Source organism: Trachurus trachurus (assembly GCF_905171665.1).
Source record: "Trachurus trachurus genome assembly, chromosome: 16".
Lineage (NCBI taxonomy): Eukaryota > Metazoa > Chordata > Actinopteri > Carangiformes > Carangidae > Trachurus > Trachurus trachurus.
The window spans coordinates 33,508,886-33,528,444 of NC_139902.1; the positions used below are offsets into that span (position 1 = coordinate 33,508,886).

General features: G+C 42.8%; 1 protein-coding gene across 1 annotated transcript in view; it reads left to right on the forward strand.

Annotated features, from left to right (window-relative positions):
- The window catches only part of tg (thyroglobulin), a gene marked incomplete at both ends in the record, with an annotated part of 74,702 nt that overhangs the window by 16,396 nt on the left and 38,747 nt on the right, over nucleotides 1-19,559 (forward strand). Inside the window, 21 exons of the mRNA XM_083990393.1 lie at nucleotides 34-161; nucleotides 2,125-2,281; nucleotides 3,337-3,495; nucleotides 4,567-4,710; nucleotides 4,858-5,022; nucleotides 5,235-5,339; nucleotides 6,607-6,710; nucleotides 6,851-6,956; nucleotides 7,488-7,661; nucleotides 10,372-10,542; nucleotides 11,253-11,312; nucleotides 12,590-12,652; nucleotides 12,762-12,899; nucleotides 13,489-13,671; nucleotides 14,509-14,623; nucleotides 14,723-14,802; nucleotides 14,906-15,052; nucleotides 16,366-16,425; nucleotides 16,601-16,735; nucleotides 17,512-17,697; nucleotides 18,723-18,930. Coding sequence (XP_083846519.1) covers nucleotides 34-161; nucleotides 2,125-2,281; nucleotides 3,337-3,495; nucleotides 4,567-4,710; nucleotides 4,858-5,022; nucleotides 5,235-5,339; nucleotides 6,607-6,710; nucleotides 6,851-6,956; nucleotides 7,488-7,661; nucleotides 10,372-10,542; nucleotides 11,253-11,312; nucleotides 12,590-12,652; nucleotides 12,762-12,899; nucleotides 13,489-13,671; nucleotides 14,509-14,623; nucleotides 14,723-14,802; nucleotides 14,906-15,052; nucleotides 16,366-16,425; nucleotides 16,601-16,735; nucleotides 17,512-17,697; nucleotides 18,723-18,930 — 2,788 coding nt within the window. The remainder of the gene's footprint in view (nucleotides 1-33; nucleotides 162-2,124; nucleotides 2,282-3,336; nucleotides 3,496-4,566; nucleotides 4,711-4,857; nucleotides 5,023-5,234; nucleotides 5,340-6,606; nucleotides 6,711-6,850; nucleotides 6,957-7,487; nucleotides 7,662-10,371; nucleotides 10,543-11,252; nucleotides 11,313-12,589; nucleotides 12,653-12,761; nucleotides 12,900-13,488; nucleotides 13,672-14,508; nucleotides 14,624-14,722; nucleotides 14,803-14,905; nucleotides 15,053-16,365; nucleotides 16,426-16,600; nucleotides 16,736-17,511; nucleotides 17,698-18,722; nucleotides 18,931-19,559) is intronic.

A 19,559-nucleotide genomic window follows, 5' to 3' on the forward strand; every position in this document is an offset into this window, starting at 1 on the left:
TGTGTCTGTGTGTGTGTGTGTGTGTGTTCTCAGTCTCTCGGCCTCTCCAGGCGGTGTCGTCCTCTCAGCTCTGGTCCTTGTCCTCGTCCTGCTCTCAGATCAGCCGGTTACAGTCTCTGTTGTTCAGCTCCATGACCAGCAGGGGGCTCTGCTCCCAACAGGTGAACACACACACACACACACACACACTACTCTTGTCATAATACTAGAGTCGATACCAACACCATTGAATTTTGATGATTCTCGATACTTATTTGATACCACGATTTAAAAAAAAACAAAAACAGAACCCATGTGTCTCTCAATTCATTAGTCTACTTTATTAAAAAAAAAACAAAAAAAAAACAGTTTCATATCAAAGTTTTTGTATTTAAGCTCCACTGAGCTTGACAACTTCTCAGGCAGAAATATGAAGTAAGAACAGAGTTAAATGGTGAATATGTCTCAATATGTCTAACACAAACAGAAAGTCATGTAGTCATTGATTCTCATTCATTCACTTTCAGGCTGTTTTCACTCAGACTGCTGCAGAAACGACTCATTGTTTTTCAGTTTGTACGTTTCACGTTCACACGCGTTTGTTTTTCAGTTCTGGTCCAAACCGTCATGGATGTATTATGTTCCATATGAAACAGTTTCAGTTCACTAAACCAGTGGTTCTCAAAGTGGGGTCCGGGGACCCCGAGTGGGTTCAAGGGGGCCCCCAACATTTTCTTGAAATTTACTATAGAAATGCTACGACTTTTTCTAGAATTTTTTTCTTTTTACGTTTTTTTGAGAAAATTTTACCAGTTTCTTCTAGAATCTTTTAAAAACGTTTTTTTTTTTAGAAATTTGACAACTTTTTTCTAGAAAAATTATTATTTTTCACAATCTTTACCACGTTTTTCTAGAATGTTTTTAAAACTTTTTTTTTTGAGAATTTTTACCACTTTTTTCTAGAAATGTTTAAATATTTTTGGAGAAAATGTACCACTTTTTTCCAGAAATTTCTCTACAATATTTCCAGAAAAAACAAAAATCTTCGCACATCTATTTCTTAGGCAGGTGTGTCAGAGGATGACAATTAAGTCCAAATTAGAAAAAGAAGAGTTCCCGCACACATAGCCAACTTGCAGAATTTATTGTATTGCAACGTTTCGGTACTAGACCTTTTTCAACAAATGTTGAAACATTTCTGTACTAGACCAAATGTGGAAACATTTGCTTGAAAAAGGTCTAGTACCGAAACGTTGCAATACAATAAATTCTGCAAGTTGGCCATGTGTGCGGGAACTCTTCTTTTTCTACAATATTTCCAAAAATTCATGCCATTGGTCCTAATTTGAACGTACATTAAAGGAGCATTATCGCAAATACAGCAGTAATAGCATAAAATAAGATGACATATGCAAAAGATGGGTCGGGGGGAGCCATAAGTAAATTTACAAAAAAAATCGCCAACAGTATAGTGTCCGTGGGGCAAATGCAGCATTTGTCTTTGTTATGATCCAAGCCGGCCCGGCGCTTGCTGCGTTAAAATGCACTCGGAACTCGCAAATCCGACCTCCGAACCGGACAAATATGCAACAGTAAGTAATGTAGCAGTGTTAGGGTGCTCACAGTCACTGAATCGCTGGTAGAACACTTTGTCTCCACGTCCCTGTGTCTTTCTTCAGCTGTCCTCTCAGCGTTATTAAGGAGGAGGACGTTTCAGTTGTTGTTGTCGTTGTTGTGGTTGTGCGCGACGTAGAGCTGCCGCTTCCACTAGCGAGTTTTCTTTTTCCCGCGATTGCACGTTCATTCGGCGGTGAGGGAGGAGGAGGGGGGAGGGAGAAGGAGGGGGGGCGGGGGGGGACTAAACGAGGCTGCTCTCTCTCTCTGACAGCTGCCCACTTGTATATCTGATAAGCTCCGCCTGGCTCCATCTAGTGGCCGAATTTTGCGATAATACTCCTTTAACTAAAAAAGTAACGTTCTTCAGTCTCAGAACAAATATTTGTGTATTTCTGGTTTGCTTCAAATTTTGTTCAATGGTGTAATTTGTGACTTAGAGTCCTTGATGTAAAAAGGTTCGAGAACCACTGCGTTAAACAATTGCACATTACTACATCTGTGTGTGTGTGTGTGTGTGTGTGTGTGCAGCTGCCCGTGTCCGGTAGCTCTGTGTGGGTGTGCGACGGCTCCTCGGTGCAGCTGCAGTGTGTCGGTGTCGGTGCTGAGTCGGTGGATCTGAGGCTCAGGTGGAGCGTGTCCCTGTCTGAGCTGCCGTCCTACAACCTGCCCGACCTGCACGACGTCGGTGAGTCTGTTTCCTCATTACTGTAATAACATGTACGAGCAAACTGTTTCTAGGCCCTGAGGATAGTGAATGACCCCTCCCACATTCTTCACTCAGAGTTTGACCTCCGACCCTCAGGTAGACGTTACAGAGTCCCTCGCTGTAAACTCAACCGTTTTAAGAATTATTTTATCACAACTTCTATCAAATTTCTTAACGAGTGTGTGCAATAATTCTTGTAGAGCTCGCACAACAAAGAAAAGTTTCTGTATCACCATTTGTGGAGTAAAACTGTGGAATAATATGAGTACTGAAATCAAAAACATTTTGAGTGTAATCATGTTTAAAAAGAGACATAAAGAAATGATTCTCCAGAGGTACATTGAATAATTCACACAAGGTGTTTGCTTACTTACTTACTATTTGGATTAAAATGTGTAATGTGTAAAATGTTTAATTAGAACATATAGTTAAAATTATAGGGGTAGGATTAGATAAGTTTATACTTCCTACTCCAACTGGACTGGACTTAACTAAGTCCAGTTGCTTTCGATTTAACCTCCTTTGAAATACTATGACCTGGACAAATGAGAATATGCACCGGCTTACTTCCTACTCCTTTTCGCTCATGTAAACTGCGTTGCTTATGAGATGTTACTTTTTTTGGTGTATACATTTTTTCTGTTCACTTACTATATTATTATTTTATCTTATTTTTTTTATTTTTTTTACATTGTCGTTTACATGATCGAAATAAAGATATCAATCAATCAATCAATTATAGTGCTCTTACCATGGGGAATTTATGAGGTGTATGTATGTGCTATGTTATGGGATATGTGCAATGCTGTTGGATTAATATGGCTGAGGTGTATTGTTCTTTTTGTTTTTTGTTTTTGTTATTGTGGCCATCAAGGCATTTATGGAGCAGCTACAGTGTCCAAGACTAATTTCCCTGAACGGGACAATAAAGTTTATCGTATCGTATCGTATAACAACAACAACAACAACAACAACAACACACACTCGTGATCAGAACCATCAGAAGTTGATCAGGTTGTGTTCTCTGTGTGCAGGTTTGTTCCTGAACGAGTCCAGACTCTTGGAGGGAGTGCAAAGGCTTCTGGGAAACATCCGGTCCATGTTCACATCGGAGCCTGAACTGGTTTCCATGACGACGGCAACCTTCGGCTGTTCCCCCGGTTACCACCTGTCTGGAGACGGTGAAGGCTGCGGTGAGTCGTCTGGTCTGGACTGGTCTATACTGGTCTGTACTGGTCTATACTGGTTTCTACTGGTCTCTACTGGTCTATACTGGTCTGTATTGGTCTTTACTGGTCTGGACTGGTCTGTACTGGTCTGTACTGGTCTGTACTGGTCTATACTGGTCTGTACTGGTCTATACTGGTTTCTACTGGTCTCTACTGGTCTATACTGGTCTGTATTGGTCTCTACTGGTCTATACTGGTCAATACTGGTCTATACTGGTCTGTTCTGGTCTGGACTGGTTTCTACTGGTCTATACTGGTCAATACTGGTCTGTACTGGTCTATACTGGTTTCTACTGGTCTATATTGGTCTTTACTGGTCTGTACTGGTCTATACTGGTCTGTTCTGGTCTGGACTGGTTTCTACTGGTCTATATTGGTCTTTACTGGTCTGGACTGGTCTATACTGGTCTGTACTGGTCTATACTGGTCTTTACTGGTCTATACTGGTTTCTACTGGTCTATACTGGTCTGTACTGGTCTTTACTGGTTTCTACTGGTCTATATTGGTCTGGACTGGTCTGTACTGGTCTATACTGGTCTATACTGGTCTTTACTGGTCTATACTGGTTTCTACTGGTCTATACTGGTCTGTACTGGTCTATACTGGTCTATACTGGTCTATACTGGTCTATACTGGTCTTTACTGGTCTTTACTGGTCTATACTGGTCTATACTGGTTTCTACTGGTCTATATTGGTCTTTACTGGTCTGGACTGGTCTATGCTGGTCTGTACTGGTCTATACTGGTCTGTTCTGGTCTGGACTGGTTTCTACTGGTTTGTACTGGTCTGGACTGGTTTGTACTGGTCTATATTGGTCTGTACTGGTCTATACTGGTCTGTTCTGGTCTGGACTGGTTTGTACTGGTCTATATTGGTCTGTACTGGTCTCTACTGGTCTATACTGGTCTATACTGGTCTGTTCTGGTCTGTTTTGGTCTGTTCTGGTCTGGCCTGCTCTATACTGGTCTATACTGGTCTGTACTGGTCTCTACTGGTCTGTACTGGTCTTTAATCTCCGTCTCTGTCTCTCCAGTGGCTTGTCCTGCAGGCAGCTTCTCCAGAGAGGGGGCGTGTCTTCTCTGTCCCGAGGGAACCTATCAAGACGAAGAGGGGCGGGGCTTCTGCAACAGCTGCCCCACTGGTTCCTCACCTGCTGGATCCTCATCTGTCAGTCAGTGTGAGTCAGAGCTTCACTCACTGGGCCTTAAACCATCCATCAATCAATCAATCAATCAATCAATCAATCAATCAATCAATCAATCAATCAATCAATCAATCAATCCATCTATCAATGGAAATCTAACTCCCTGTGTGTGTGTGACAGGTGTGACGGACTGTCAGGGGCGGGGCCTGCGCTGTTCGGAGAGCGGCGACTTCCTGTCAGCGCAGCCTGACTTCCTGTCCGGCAGGTGGAGGTGTGTGAGCAGCGAGGGGGCGGAGCTTCAGTGGACCAATAGCGGCGAGGCTCTGACCGATGAGGAGTGCTCAGGTGACGACGCAGCAGCAGCAGCAGCCAATCAGAGAGCAGCTAGTGTTTGTTTTTTTTAACATATGGATCAATGCTGTTAATGTGTGTGTGTGTGTGTGTATGTGTGTGTGTGTGTGTGTGTGTGTGTGTGTGTGTGTGTGTGTGTGTGTGTGTGTGTGTGTGTGTGTGTGTGTGTGTGTGTGTGTGTGTGTGTGTGTGTGTGTGTGTTGTAGTTCTCAGCAGGTTTCAGGCTGTTCCTGGATCAGATCTGATCGTCGGAGCTGAAGATACTGAAATCCTGCAGATGATGACCTCTGACCTCAAGACCTGTGTCCAAGGTAACACACACACACACACACACACACGCTGTGCTCTTCACCAATCATGTGTACACCACCAAAAAAATGGGTGTATGCCAATTCCACAACAAAGATCTGCATTTATCAATCTGAATGTGAGCGTAGGGTTGAGAAGTTTTGGTAACACTTTACTTTAATACATGTTCATAACCATGACATAACAGCTGTCATAAACATCAATGAATACTTATGACAGCTGTCGTTAAGTGTCATTCGGTAAGTTATATCACTTTGTTATGACAACTTGACATCATTTGGCAATTAGGTCTGCTATGACAGTTTAAATTGTCTTTGTGTCAAGTTGTCAGAACAAAAACATCTCAAACAATGTCAACTTTGCATCAAAAGTGACATAACTTACCGAATGACACTTAACGACAGCTGTCAGAAGTATTCATTGATGTTTATGACAGCTGTTATGTCAGCTTTTTTGAGAAATTTTACCAGTTTATTCTAGAATTTTTTTTAATTCTTTTTTTTTTTGATAAATTTGACCACATTTTGTAGAACAGTTAAATCTTATGTTATGTTATGTTATGTTATGTTATGTTATGTTATGTTATGTTATGTTATGTTTATTTATTTATTTATTTGATATGGACATCACAATTACATTGAGACTGTTCCCGTGGACAGAACAGATGCTTTGCTTGGGTGTGTTTAGCACAAGTGCTAATTTTCAACACCAGTCCATAGGCGGCTAATCTAAAAATACATACCATATTATCAACAGTATGAGATAAAACCAAGTGCATGACACTACATCATGACAGTAGCATACTAAAAAATACAGAGCACAAGATCAACGAGAGGAGACTGAGCAAACAGAAATCATGATCCTAACAGTAAAAATAGTAACAATGAAGACGTCCATATTTATACATGTGAACATTGTTGTTTTGCTTTGAATCCTCTGTTAAAGGAGTTTGTATCAGTCTCCAGCTTCAGGTGAGTGGGTAAAGTGTTCCATAGGTTAACTAACTAACCCCTTTTACTGACTGTCCACATGATGTTGTACACTTGGGAACAATGCAGTCGCCATAGTGGGAGGCTCGTGTGTTTACTCGGCTTGAGCTACAGCGTCTTTTTATCAGTGCAGAAAACAATCTGAGCTCTGTTGTGTGTGTGTGTGTGTGTGTGTGTGTGTGTGTGTGTGTGTGTGTGTGTGTGTGTGTGTGTGTGTGTGTGTGTGTGTGTGTGTGTGTGTGTGTGTGTGTGTGTGTGTGTGTGTGTGTGTGTTTCTCAGCCTGTGCAGTGGAGCCGTCCTGTCACCATGTGGCGCTGTTCAACACGCAGTGTGAACTGTACAGCACACACACACTGAACACACACTGCAACACCTCGCAGCAGGTACATACAAACACACACACACACACACACACACACACACACATACATACACACACATGCACACATACACACACACACATGTATACATACACACACACCTAAACATGTGATTAACGTGTGTTTGATGTGTCGTTCTCCAGACCAGTGGGTTTCTGGGTAATCCTCAGGCCGAGCTGTTTGATTGGCTGAGCTGCTCTGTCAAAGTGAGGGGCGGAGCTTCAGAGCTGGTGGTCATCAGGAAGAATGGTAAGGTGTTACCGTGGCAACCAGGCGGCGACGGACACTTGGAACAGCATTTAGTTTAGATTAGTTTAGTTTAGTTTATTTAGGTCTTGACATGGCTCCTCAATGTACAATAGAAATTACAGCTCAACATAAATACAGCAATGTGACAAGGTCTAAAAAAAGAAAAGAGCAATAAAACAGAAAATATGTAAATCAAAGTAAACAATAAGTAAATAAAGAAAGTGTACAATAGACATTTAGATTGAAAAGGTGTAGGCTGAAGCTTAGTTTATTTTGCCTACCCTATTATTAATCAGGTTATATTAAAAACTATGCAATCTACTAGAGATAAAACTCTCTACAGCATAGCAGGCATCATGGTTCATTGTTCTAACTTACATCAATTGATCAGCCTACTTTTGAGTGTTTTTTAAATTATATTATGGTAGTCTGACAGGTGTGTGTGTGTGTGTGTGTGTGTGTGTGTGTGTGTGTGTGTGTGTGTGTGTGTGTGTGTGTGTGTGTGTGTGTGTGTGTGTGTGTGTGTGTCAGGGGCGGAGTTTCTGCAGACCAGGATGACCCGCGTGGTCTCAGGTGTGTTCAGGACTCAGGTGTTCCCGTCCGGTCGGACCTCGGTGACCGACGCTCACCGTTTCTGTCAGGACGGCTGCAGCCGCGACGCCTGCTGCGACGGCTTCATCCTCAACCACAACAAGCTGAACGGAGGTACGTTACCATGGAGACGGGCCGGGTGAGTGAGTGGGGAATGAGAGTGATGCATGGCAAATGTTTCTTCAACAACGTGATAAAGGAACAGGTGCATATGAGAACCAAGGGGAAACAAACAAACATATATAGTATATGTGACAAACATATTTGTATACATTTATAAAATAAATGAAACAAAAGCTAGGGCTTCTTTTGTAAATCATACTTATCAATGATACTAAACAGTTTAATGGCATTTTTCTTTTTCATAAGATTGAGAGCTTTTATGAAAGAAGACATTTGTTATGAAACATGTAAAAACCTAAGAGTTGATTTTTAGAAATTTGCACTTGTGTCTGTATGTTATTGATGAGAAAGTCATCAAGTTGTGACCTGTACATTCACCACGCTATGAAATAATCTCGTATAATTATGTAACATAACGACACATGAAACAAATACTCTGAACTACTTTCTCTTCTGAAATCCCTCCGCCCAGCAGCCGTGTCAGGAATGTAGTTCCGGCTGCATTTGCCTCTAAAACAACTCTGTCTCATATTGTTACATGATTATTTCATAGTGTGTTGTATACTTGGAGAACATTTGAGGAGTATAAGATATTACTATGAATTTTACATGTAGTTTTGTCAGGAATTTTAATCTTTTCAAACTCACAGGTTAAAGCAGAAGTGAGTGATACCCAGGGGGCAAAATCCCATTTTTTGGAAAAACGGACACGGAGCGTTGTAAAAGGTTTGACAGCAGAAATGATCTGTAGGAAGTTGAAGGATTAAAACCTGGGTGGACAACCCGGTCAACTGGCTGCTGGAAAGCTACAGGGGTCCAAAACCCCTTTCTTGGGTCATTTTGCTGGCGAAATGATGTAAATGCAAATATTTAGGTACTACAATGGCATAAATAGTCATACAACTATAAAATTTGGCAGAGAGTATCTTGACACATAGGGGGAGGCATGAACAAAAGATTCTGGGGTTTGTTGCAACTCGATTCTAAGATATCACCCTCAACATCCCAAAAAAGACCAAAAAAAGTACTGTTCGCCTGACAAATTCTCATGAAAATTATTATTTTTCAGCACTTTATGGAGAATATCTATGCCTAACATGTATATAGAAAATTTCCTTAATTCATAAGCTTCCATTTGAGTCCAAGATAGTCTTTCTACTAGCTACTGGAAAGCTACAGGCTGTCTCCAAACAATGCAACACCTATTGTGAAAAACTACAAGTTAACTGGCATGATCAGAAACCATTCTATTTCTGGTCTCCCCAAAGTGAACAGATAGATAGAGAAGACCATTGGCCACAGCAAGTGGGGCTTTGGAGATAGAAAGGCTATCTTGGACTCAAATGGAAGCTTATGAATTAAGGAAGTTTTCTATATACATGTTAGGCATAGATATTCTCCATAAAGTGCTGAAAAATCATAATTTTCATGAGAATTTGTCAGGCGAACAGTACTTTTTTTGGTCTTTTTTGGGATGTTGAGGGTGATATCTTAAAATCGAGTTGCAACAAACCCCAGAATCATTTTTTCATGCCTCCCCCTATGTGTCAAGATACTCTCTGCCAAATGTTATAGTTGTATGACTATTTATGCCATTGTAGTACCTAAATATTTGCATTTACATCATTTCGCCAGCAAAATGACCCAAGAAAGGGGTTTTGGACCCCTGTAGCTTTCCAGCAGCTAGTTGACCGGGTTGTCCACCCAGGTTTTAATCCTTGAAGGTCCTAGATATCATTTCTGGTGTCAAACCTTTTACAACGCTCCGTGTCCGTTTTTTTGCTTTGCCCCCTGGGTATGATATATTTGTGTTAATATAAGTCTTAAATAGTTATATCTTCCGACAGCAATCACTAACATAGAGTGTTTGGACTGAAACACGGGTCTGTCAGTCACTCTGCTCTGCTCTGAGCCGAAGAGAAAACATTTGCACGTCTGTCCGTCCTGGGTGAGGGATCCCTCCTCTGTTGCTCACCCTGAGGTTTCTCCGATTTTTCCATGGAGTTTTTCCTCAGTCGATGCGAGGGTCTAAGGACAGAGGATGTTGTTGTGATGCCATGTAAAGCCCTTTGAGACAAACTGTTTGTAAAAACGGGCTATACAAATAAAATTGCCTTGCCGTGCCTTATCGTATCCTACAGTTTTTATCCAATGAGGAGAGAGAACGGCATGAAGGGCTGTGTGTGCAGCCAAGGAACGCCGTGAATGTGGCGACGTAGCGACGAGGACTGTTATGGTGCGTTCAAGGAAACTCGTATTTTTCCGACCGTGAAGTCGTACCAGTTCGATCTGGTACGAGTTCACGGGTCAGAAGTTACGAGTGGCCGTTATAGTGACTTTCACCGGTAAAACAGGTCGGAAAAACACGAGTGGGTTGCCTGGAACGCTACAAAGTCGTAAGTCGTGACTTGAAGCTGTAATTTACGATTTCAAAAGCCTGCCTGGAACGCAGCATTAGCAAAAACGACCGGACCACTTACTTCTGCTTTGACTCCAAGAGAGAACCAGTGATACATGATCATACATGTTTCGGTGTTGTCTAAGTGTTGTCCATTGTCTAACTGTGTCTGTGTGTCTTCATTTTTTCCTTTAAATGATTAATGTAATTGCACACTGTCTAAACTAAGTGATGGTTTTAGATATGGATGTAAAAGTGTTAGTGAGTGACTGGATGAACGCCCCCCCCCACCTCCCCCCACAGGGTCTCTGTTCTGTGGTTGGCTGAGAGCTCCGTCGGTGCTGATGTGTGGCGACCAGGACTGGGACGTGATTGGACAGGCACCGGCCAGTCGTGACTGTGGGACGAAGTTAATGGACAAGAAGCAGGACGGGCGCTTCGTGTGGGACTTTGGAGGAGAGACGTTCACATTCGGTGAGAAAACATTTATACAACATTGCCACAAAGAATGAAAAATGCGATGCATACAAGACGTCTAGCTTCAGCTAATGGTCAGTCTTTGTCCCTGGTCAGGCTGAAGAAGGATAAAAGATACTGAATACAATAAGTGCAATACTACAAATACAGTGAATAATACAGTGAATGGATATCATGAATAAATAAACACAGCTACAAAATTTAGATTAAGAAATTGCACAGATGAAATACATTAAACATTAGTAAAATGCTGTATTGACAGTGACTTCAGAGAAGTTAATGTTCACATTTCTGCTGCTGCTTAAGCCAATGTTTAGCTCTAGCACTAAACATCTTTAGTTCTGTATGGGATTTGATTTCTGGTGGTAAAGAACTCCATAGGTGTGTATCTACACAGCACTGAGAGGGATGATTGACCGAATGTTGTCCTGCATCTTCGAATTTTACAGTTTTGCTTGCTCATGCTCCTTGTCGTTGTCCCACAGTTGTCTGACTTAGTAAATATCTGTGACATCGCAAAGTTAAGACAGGAAGTAGGTTAGTTTCTCCCCACTGACGCTGTGTGTGTGTGTGTGTGTGTGTGTGTGTGTGTGTGTGTGTGTGTGTGTGTGTGTGTGTGTGTGTGTGTGTGTGTGTGTGTGTGTGTGTGTGTGTGTGTGTGTGTGTGTGCGCGTGTGTGTGTGTGCGTGTGTGTGTTTGGTTCCCAGGTGGCTCAGCTCTGCCGCAGGACGACGTCTTCGTCTTCCAGGGCGTCTACCTGAACTCAGGTACCTGACCTCTGACCTTAACCCTGACTCCCACTGCTTTTTTATTGTGCAATACAAGTGACAAACATGGAGACATGACAAGACTTTAGACTTTTTAGACTTTATTTTATTTGCACATAAAAAATAAAACAAAACATTTACTTATCTCTCTTACTAGTAAGAAAGATACGAAAAAGAAATGTGCAGGTGAGGTCTGAAACCCGAAAGGCTTCTAACACGACCTCACCTTGATCTAACAAACAATTGAAGCACAGTCAAGAAATGATAATCACATACCTTGTGCAAGGTAGAGAAATAATACAATTTAAAAAAATAAAAAGAAAGGGGGAAAAAATGAAGAAAAAAAAAAGCAGGGAAGATGTTGGTAGTAAAAATAAAAGTAGTAGTAATGATAACAGCACTAAATAAATAAATAAATAAACGAAAAGAGGTGAGAAAAGAAAGTGAGACAAACGAAGAGAACTGGTACAGATGATTTAAGTTCAAGTAAACACTAAAAAGGGAAAAGAAAAGAAAAACTAGAAAAAAAAACCATGGGGCGCTAGGAAAACAGAATTAAAAAGCAAAGCACAAGACATGAAGGACCTAACACCGCAACACAGTGGCCAAAAAAATTAATGAATTGAGAAAAAAAAGACAGAAAGAACAAAACAAGAGAAGCTGAAAAAATAAACATCACCAGCCAATCAAAGAGAGTTAGATAATTAAAACAGATTAAACCTTTTCTAGTTTTAATTTTAGCTATAGCCTATCGAATATTTCAAATAAAAAAAACATCAATTTGAACAGCTTGTCTGCATGATTATCATTTGACAGACACTGTTGATATCGACACTGGTATCTTGTACAATGCACAATAACAAGGTACGTTTATACATGGCACTGGGCCCAGATTAATAAATTGCAGTTTTATTTAATATACTGTATATAGTGGGTCCCTGCTGCATCTCTGCATCAGTTTGGGGGTCTTTGGCCTAAAAAACGTTGAAGACCCCTGTAGTTAGACGTTAGCAAGAGAATAGAAAGAATGAATAAAACGGAAATAAAAAGAGGAAGAAAGAATATAAGTGAAAATAGACAATTTTTTTCTTTTGTCTGTTTATTTCAGTCATTTACTTTTTTCTTTAAAAAAAAAATTATCACTACGTCTAACTTTTTCATAGATTTGTTCTTTGATGGCCCACTGCCACAGTTTATACACAGCAGTGTGTTAAACATCATGATGATCGGTGTGTGTGTGTGTGTGTGTGTGTTGACTGACTGTTTGTGCATCTCAGCAGCTCGTTCTGGTTCTGGTTCTTCGTCATGTGCAGCATCGACAGAACTCGGTCCTCTGGACGGTGTGTATCATCTGAACACAATATTTTACTCACATCAGAAAACAAACATCCTGTCGTCCGTTTGTCACAGATGAAGATCAATATAATGTGTGTGTGTGTGTGTGTTCAGTGTCAGTGCAGCAGAGGTTCGAGTCCCTGTCAGACGACGACGTCCTCGTCGACCCTCAGAGGAAACTCCCGTCTCTCTCCTTCTGGCTCAACAAGAACAACTACAACTCCCAGCAGGCATTGCTCTGGTGCCTCTCACGTACGTACCTACAGCCGCAAGTTGTTGTTGTTGTTACCTGTGCCCAGGTGTGTGTGTGATGACCATAGACTGTATAAAGAATGGCCGTAGCACCGTGACGTCACCCATTGGTTTGGGGGAGTCTGTTTTGTGCCGCTACTACGGGGGTTTGAACCGCGCCATGTTGGATTCTACTGCCATATTTGGAGCGGTGCGGCGGTTAGCCGGCCGAGAACCCGCCCACTGGCCTCGAAGCAGCGGTCTCCGGACCTGTCACTCAACGTTTCCGCGCCCTGATTGGCCAGAATTTTAAACCTAATAACAGTAAAACGGTAGAGTTTTAAAAAAGTCCCCCCCCCTCAGAGTGTGTGCGGGGGTAGAAACTATCGATTGAGACCAGAAAACGTTCTGACACCAGGCTTTGATCATGTTTATTGAGGATGTAAAGTGGGTGATTTTAACATGGGGGTCTATGGAGAATGCTGCTTTCTGACACCAGCCCCCAGAGGAAGAAGAGGGGATTGCAGTTTGTTGAACGAGGAAGTGACTTCACTTCTCAGACCGACAACTGCCCCCTTGGTGATGACAGGTGTGTGTGTGTGTGTTTCAGGCTGTGAGGTGGAGCCTCTGTGCTCGCTCTGTGACATCACAGACGGCGACGATGACTCAGCAGGTTTCTTCAGCTGCTCCTTGTTCCCCGACACCAGAGTGTGTGGAGGCTACGAGACACCGCTGAGACGAGCCTGTCGCCCCCTGATGGACCGGAGGCCCAACAACACCTACAGCAGGAAGGGTGTGTGGGTCTAAAACAATGTTACCCCCTATTCTTTCTTACGAGACTATTTTACTTTTTCCTGTCTCTCATCTGTCTCTTCCCCCTTGTCTCCACCTCCATCTCATGCTTCCATCGCATTCTCTCATTCCCTCTGCACTTTCTCTGCAATCTTACACAAGAAGTCATTCACACATGTGCACGCACACACACCCACACACACACACACACACACACATACATGCACACGTACATACACACTCTCACAAGAGAAAAATAGCCTAAACCTTTACCTACCTTTTATTCTTTATTTTCGCATTCTATTTGTATTTATTTCTTCATCATATACACTTTTTCTTTTCTTTTCTTTTTCATTTTACTATGAAATTGACTAACTTTATTACTATTATGATATGTATATATATATATATATATATATATAATATATATATATGTGTGTCTTGTTTTGTTCTTGTCTCTTTTCTGTTTGCCTATTTGAAGTCTTGTTGGTATGATATTGTTATTTGTTAGTCACCCACGTTGCACCCTTGTAGTTTGTCTGTAGTAACTGTATGTCTTTACACTATATGGCACTATTACACAAAAGTAATCCCCCCCCCCCCCCCCAAAAAAAAAAAAGAAGGGTGGGAAACACACACAGTATCCTTCTCCTCCTTCTTCCTCTTCTCCTTTTTCTTCTCCTCCTTTGCCTTCTTTTTCTTCTCCTTCTTCTTCTCATTCTTCTGATAGGAGAAATTGGAAGTGTTACATCTGACCCGTGTTACAACCACCCCCGCTCTCCCCTATATGTTAAGTGGATGTGTATTATTGATTGTTGATTCCTCCTGTTTGTACCAGTGGATCTGTCAGGACCGGTCAGGAGCTTCTACACAAGAGTTTCCTTCCAGAAGATGGTGTCCTACTCCGTACGCAGCCGAGTCAGCGTGAGAGAGGACACACCGCTGTCTGAGGGGTACACACACACACACACACACAATAAATGTATTATGATATTAACATCTTCAAAAAGTGAAAGTTTAGTGAGTCAATCTGCATGTGTGTGTGTGTGCAGGTTCAGGGAGTGTGAACGTCGTTGTGATGAAGATCCTTGTTGCCGTGGCATCGGTTTTGTTCGAGACACCAAGTCAACAGGTGACTACAGGTGTAACGGTGACAGCTGCTGTTTTGTTTGTTTGTTTACTATTCACTCTGTATGTGTGTGTGTGTGTGTATGTGTGTGTGTGTGTGTGTGCAGGGGCCTCAGACGTGGTGTGTCTGTCTCTGATCAGTCTCGGGGTTCAGACCTGTGGTGATGACGACAGGACGACCTGGAGGACCCAGGACTGTCGAGAGTCTGACGTCAAGACCAAACCAGAACCGTTTGGCTGGTACCAGAAACCTGGTAAGACCACACACACACACACATATATATACACACACACACACACACACACACACACACACACACACACACACACACACACACACACACACACACACATATACACTGACTGAAAATCTTGTGTTATGGGCCAAAGCTTAAAACTTCACAGAGCTTAGAACTGATCCTTTAGTGATTTGAAAGGGTTTCCCTTATGGGAACCTCAATCTTGGTCCCCATGTTGTCAAAGGTCCCCATGTTATCAGATGTCCCCATGTCGTCAGATGTCCCCATGTTGTCAAAGGTCCCCATGTTGTACAGTGTTGGTGGAACAGTAACATGGAGACCTCTGACACCCTGGGGACCTCTGACAACATGGGGACCACTGATAACATGGGGACCACCTACAACATGGGGACCACCTACAACATGGGGACCACCGATAACATGGGGACCACTGACAACATGGGGACCACTGACACCATGGGGACCACTGACACCATGGGGACCACTGACACCATGGGGACCACTGACACCATGGGGACCACTGACACCATGGGGACCACTGACACCATGGGGACAACTGACAACATGGGGACCACTGACACCATGGGGACCACTGACAACATGGGGACCACTGACAACATGGGGACCTCTGATAACATGGGGACCACTGACAACATGGGGACAACTGACAACATGGGGACCACTGACACCATGGGGACCACTGACAACATGGGGACCTCTGATAACATGGGGACCACCTACAACATGGGGACCACAGACAATATGAGGACCACAGACAATATGAGGACCACCGACAACATGGGGACCTCTGACAATATGGGGACCTCTGACAATATGGGGACCACAGACAATATGAGGACCACAGACAATATGAGGACCACCGACAACATGGGGACCTCTGACAACATGGGGACCATCTACAACATGGGGACCTCTGACAACATGGGGACCACCTACAACATGGGGACCTCTGACAACATGGGGACCTCTGACAACATGGGGACCACCTACAACATGGGGACCTCTGACAACATGGGGACCTCTGACAACATGGGGACCTCTGACAACATGGGGACCAAGATTGAGGTTTGATTGATTGAGGTCCATACCTATAGTGTAGGTGGTCCCCATGTTGTGACTGTAAACAGATTAATGTTCCCATCATGATACAAATACAAGCCCACACACAAACACAGTGTAACCCAGTGTGTGTGTGTGTGTGTGTGTGTGTGTGTGTGTGTGTGTGTGTGTGTGTGTGTGTGTGTGTGTGTGTGTGTGTGTGTGTGTGTGTGTGTGTGTGTTGTCAGTGAACCAGTGGAGTTCAGCTCCTGCTCTGTGTCCTGAGTTCAGCCTCAAGACAAACACAGGTGAGACTGGATACTACTGATACTACTACTCTTACTAATGTTACTACTACTGCAGTTCTACTGTTACTGATACTGTAATACTATTACTCTAGTGCGGCTGTTACTGATACTACTACTATTACCAATACTGTTACTGTTATTGCTGTTATTACTTCTCTTACTGATCGTGTCTCAGTGTCTCTGGACGTTTGGCGTCTCCTCCCTGACTCCTCCCTCCTGGTCGACCCGTCTCTCTCCACGTATGACGTCATCCACTTGAGCCGTGACATCAGCGCCGACCGGAACAGGACCCGGGATTGGTGTCTCCATGGTAACCACAGAAAACAAACACAACACAACACAACACACGTCTTCCTTTAACAGATAGACTCGTCCACGCCCTAATCTCCTCCAGGCTTGATTACTGTAACAGCCTGCTCATCGGTATATACCCAACAAACACCTTCAGAAACTTCAATTCATTCAGAACTGTGCTGCCCGAACTCTGATGAAAACCCGCAAATACGACCACATCAGCCCCCATTCTTCAGAACCTACACTGGCTTCCCATAACCTCAAGAATCCAATACAAAATCGCCCTCATCACCCACCTTTGCATCTACAGCAACGCCCCGCAATACCTCAAAGACCTCCTTACCCCTCACTCATCCACCCGTAACCTCCGGTCCCAAAGTACCAACCTCCTCCATCAGCCCCGCACGCGACTCCGCACCATGGGAGACCGAGCCTTCTGCTCCACTGCCCCCCACATCTGGAACTCCCTCCCTGAACACCTACGACAACCCCAGTCTGTCGTTACCTTTTTGTTCAGACAGGCTTTCCTAGGTCGTTCCTATATGTTTTTATTCTCTCTCTGCACTTTAATCTCCTCCTTTAGCTGTTCTATCTACTGCTGATTTTAACGTGTCTGATTTTTCTCTTAGCCTTTTGTTTATTTTGTTTCTGGTTTCTTTAGCACTTTGAGATTACTTTATGAAAAGTGCTTTACAAATAAAATGTATTATTATTATTATTATTAGATAAAGGAATTGGACCCAGATTAGAGATGAAAGGTTATGTCATCACTTCCTGTTCACTTCCTGTCAGCCTGCGAGGAGGCGGAGTCTTGTGTGGCCGTGTCACTCGGGGAGGCGGAGTCTGCGGCCCGCTGCGTCCTCTACCCCGACACCACGGCCTGTGGGCTGAGCTCCGCCCCCGGCTCCTCCTCGCCCGCCGCCACTTCCTGCCGGCTGGTCGTCAGAGAGCCGGCCGCCCAGGTGTACCTGAGGACAGGTGAGCAGCGTCAGCCAATCACAGCACAGAGCACAGGTTGGTGTTGGTGCTCACCTGGCTTATTTATTATTATTATAACCTTTATTTTACCAGGTTTGTCCCATTGAGATCCAAGATCTCTTTTGCAAGAGAGACATGGCCAAGAATGACAGCACATAGTTTCAACACATAGTCACATTAATTAAAAAACACAAAACAAATGAACAAACAAACAAAACAAAAAACAATTCAATTTTCAAATTTAGTTAAAAGAATTTACAAGATTACGGGTTGTCAAACATTTGCACTCAAGTAAATCATTTGCACTCCTGAAGCCTGGAAGTGATGCAATTTATCATGGACTTGAATACATTCAGAGATACCAACCAGACTTTGGAGTTTGAGCTCTGACTGCAAACTGCTCCATGTACTCGGAGCAGAAAATCTAAAAGCTTTCTTCCCCATTTCTGTTCTCACCTTAGGAACAGTAAAATGACAAAAGTCCTGAGAGCGGAGACTGTAGGCACTGTTAGTCAAGATTAGAAGGGATGATAAATAAGATGGAATCATCTCAAGAACAGCCTTGTAAATCAGCACATACCAATGGCAGAGTCGGCGTACATATAAAGATGGCCAGTTTACTTTACTGTACAAGACACAATGATGAGTTAGAGCTCCAGAGTTTGTAATAAACCTCAGAGCACCATGATACACACTATCCAACATGTGGAGGCATTGAACGGAGGCATTCATATATAACACATCACCGTAATCGATAATTGGAAGAAAGGCTGACTCCACCAGTTTCTGTTTCATCCTAAAAGAAAAGCAAGACTTATTTCTAAAATAAAATACAAGTAAAAGCTTCAGCTTCTTTACAGTATACTGAATATGTGCCTTAAAAGACAAGTGGTCATCAATCAAGAACCCCAGATATTTTAAAGTAGATACAAGTTCAATTTGTTGACCAATACTGGTGACAATGACAGACTGACTTGATCTTGCTGATTTAGAATTCTTACGTGTCTTCTTGTGTGTCTCCTCAGAACGGTTGCCGCCGGTTACGACCGTCGCCATCCCGGGTCACGGGACCCTGCAGGGCGTTGCCGTGGAAACAGCCCTGGGCTCGGACCTCCGGAGGACGGTGGTTCAGTTCCTGGGAGTCCCCTACGCACGTCCACCAATAGGATCGCTCCGCTTTGAGGAGGCGCAGCCAGCGGATTGGACGGGAACCTGGGACGCCACCAAACCACGGTAACCACCTGTCTGTCTGTCTGTCGTGATGTCATAATGTAATAAAGTTTCACCTCATGATGTAATAACACCGTATTTTATAATAAATTGTGACATAATGAACCAAATTATTACATTTTCTTCATAAAAACAAATGCAAAACCTGCAGTTTGTAATAATTTGGTTCATTATGTAACAACTTATTGCAAAATGCGGCAAAGTTTATTACGTATTGCGTGTGATTTATTAACCACAGCAACCAGCCAAAATAAATAACCCTGCACCACTGCACCAAACAGCACTTTCTTAATGTTATTGTGCAATATCTATTTATTCCTACAGGTTTTATTATAGTACTGATTTTTAATACTGGATGACTTACTTATTTATCTTTTTCTTGTGTGAGTGTACATGTGTGTCATTGAGGTTGTCCTTTTTAGCTTGTTTTAGTCTGTTTTAGCCCTGGAATGGATGTGGCACCACAAATTTCGTTGCACTTGTTTGTTGCAATGACAATAAAGGCTATTTGATTTTTTTTTTATTTGATTTTTGTGTGAGGGATGATGCCCGACGACGAGGTGTCACTAATCAGGAATTAACGGACAACGCAAACACACACACAGTTTATGCACAGTTCATAGACATCTCTA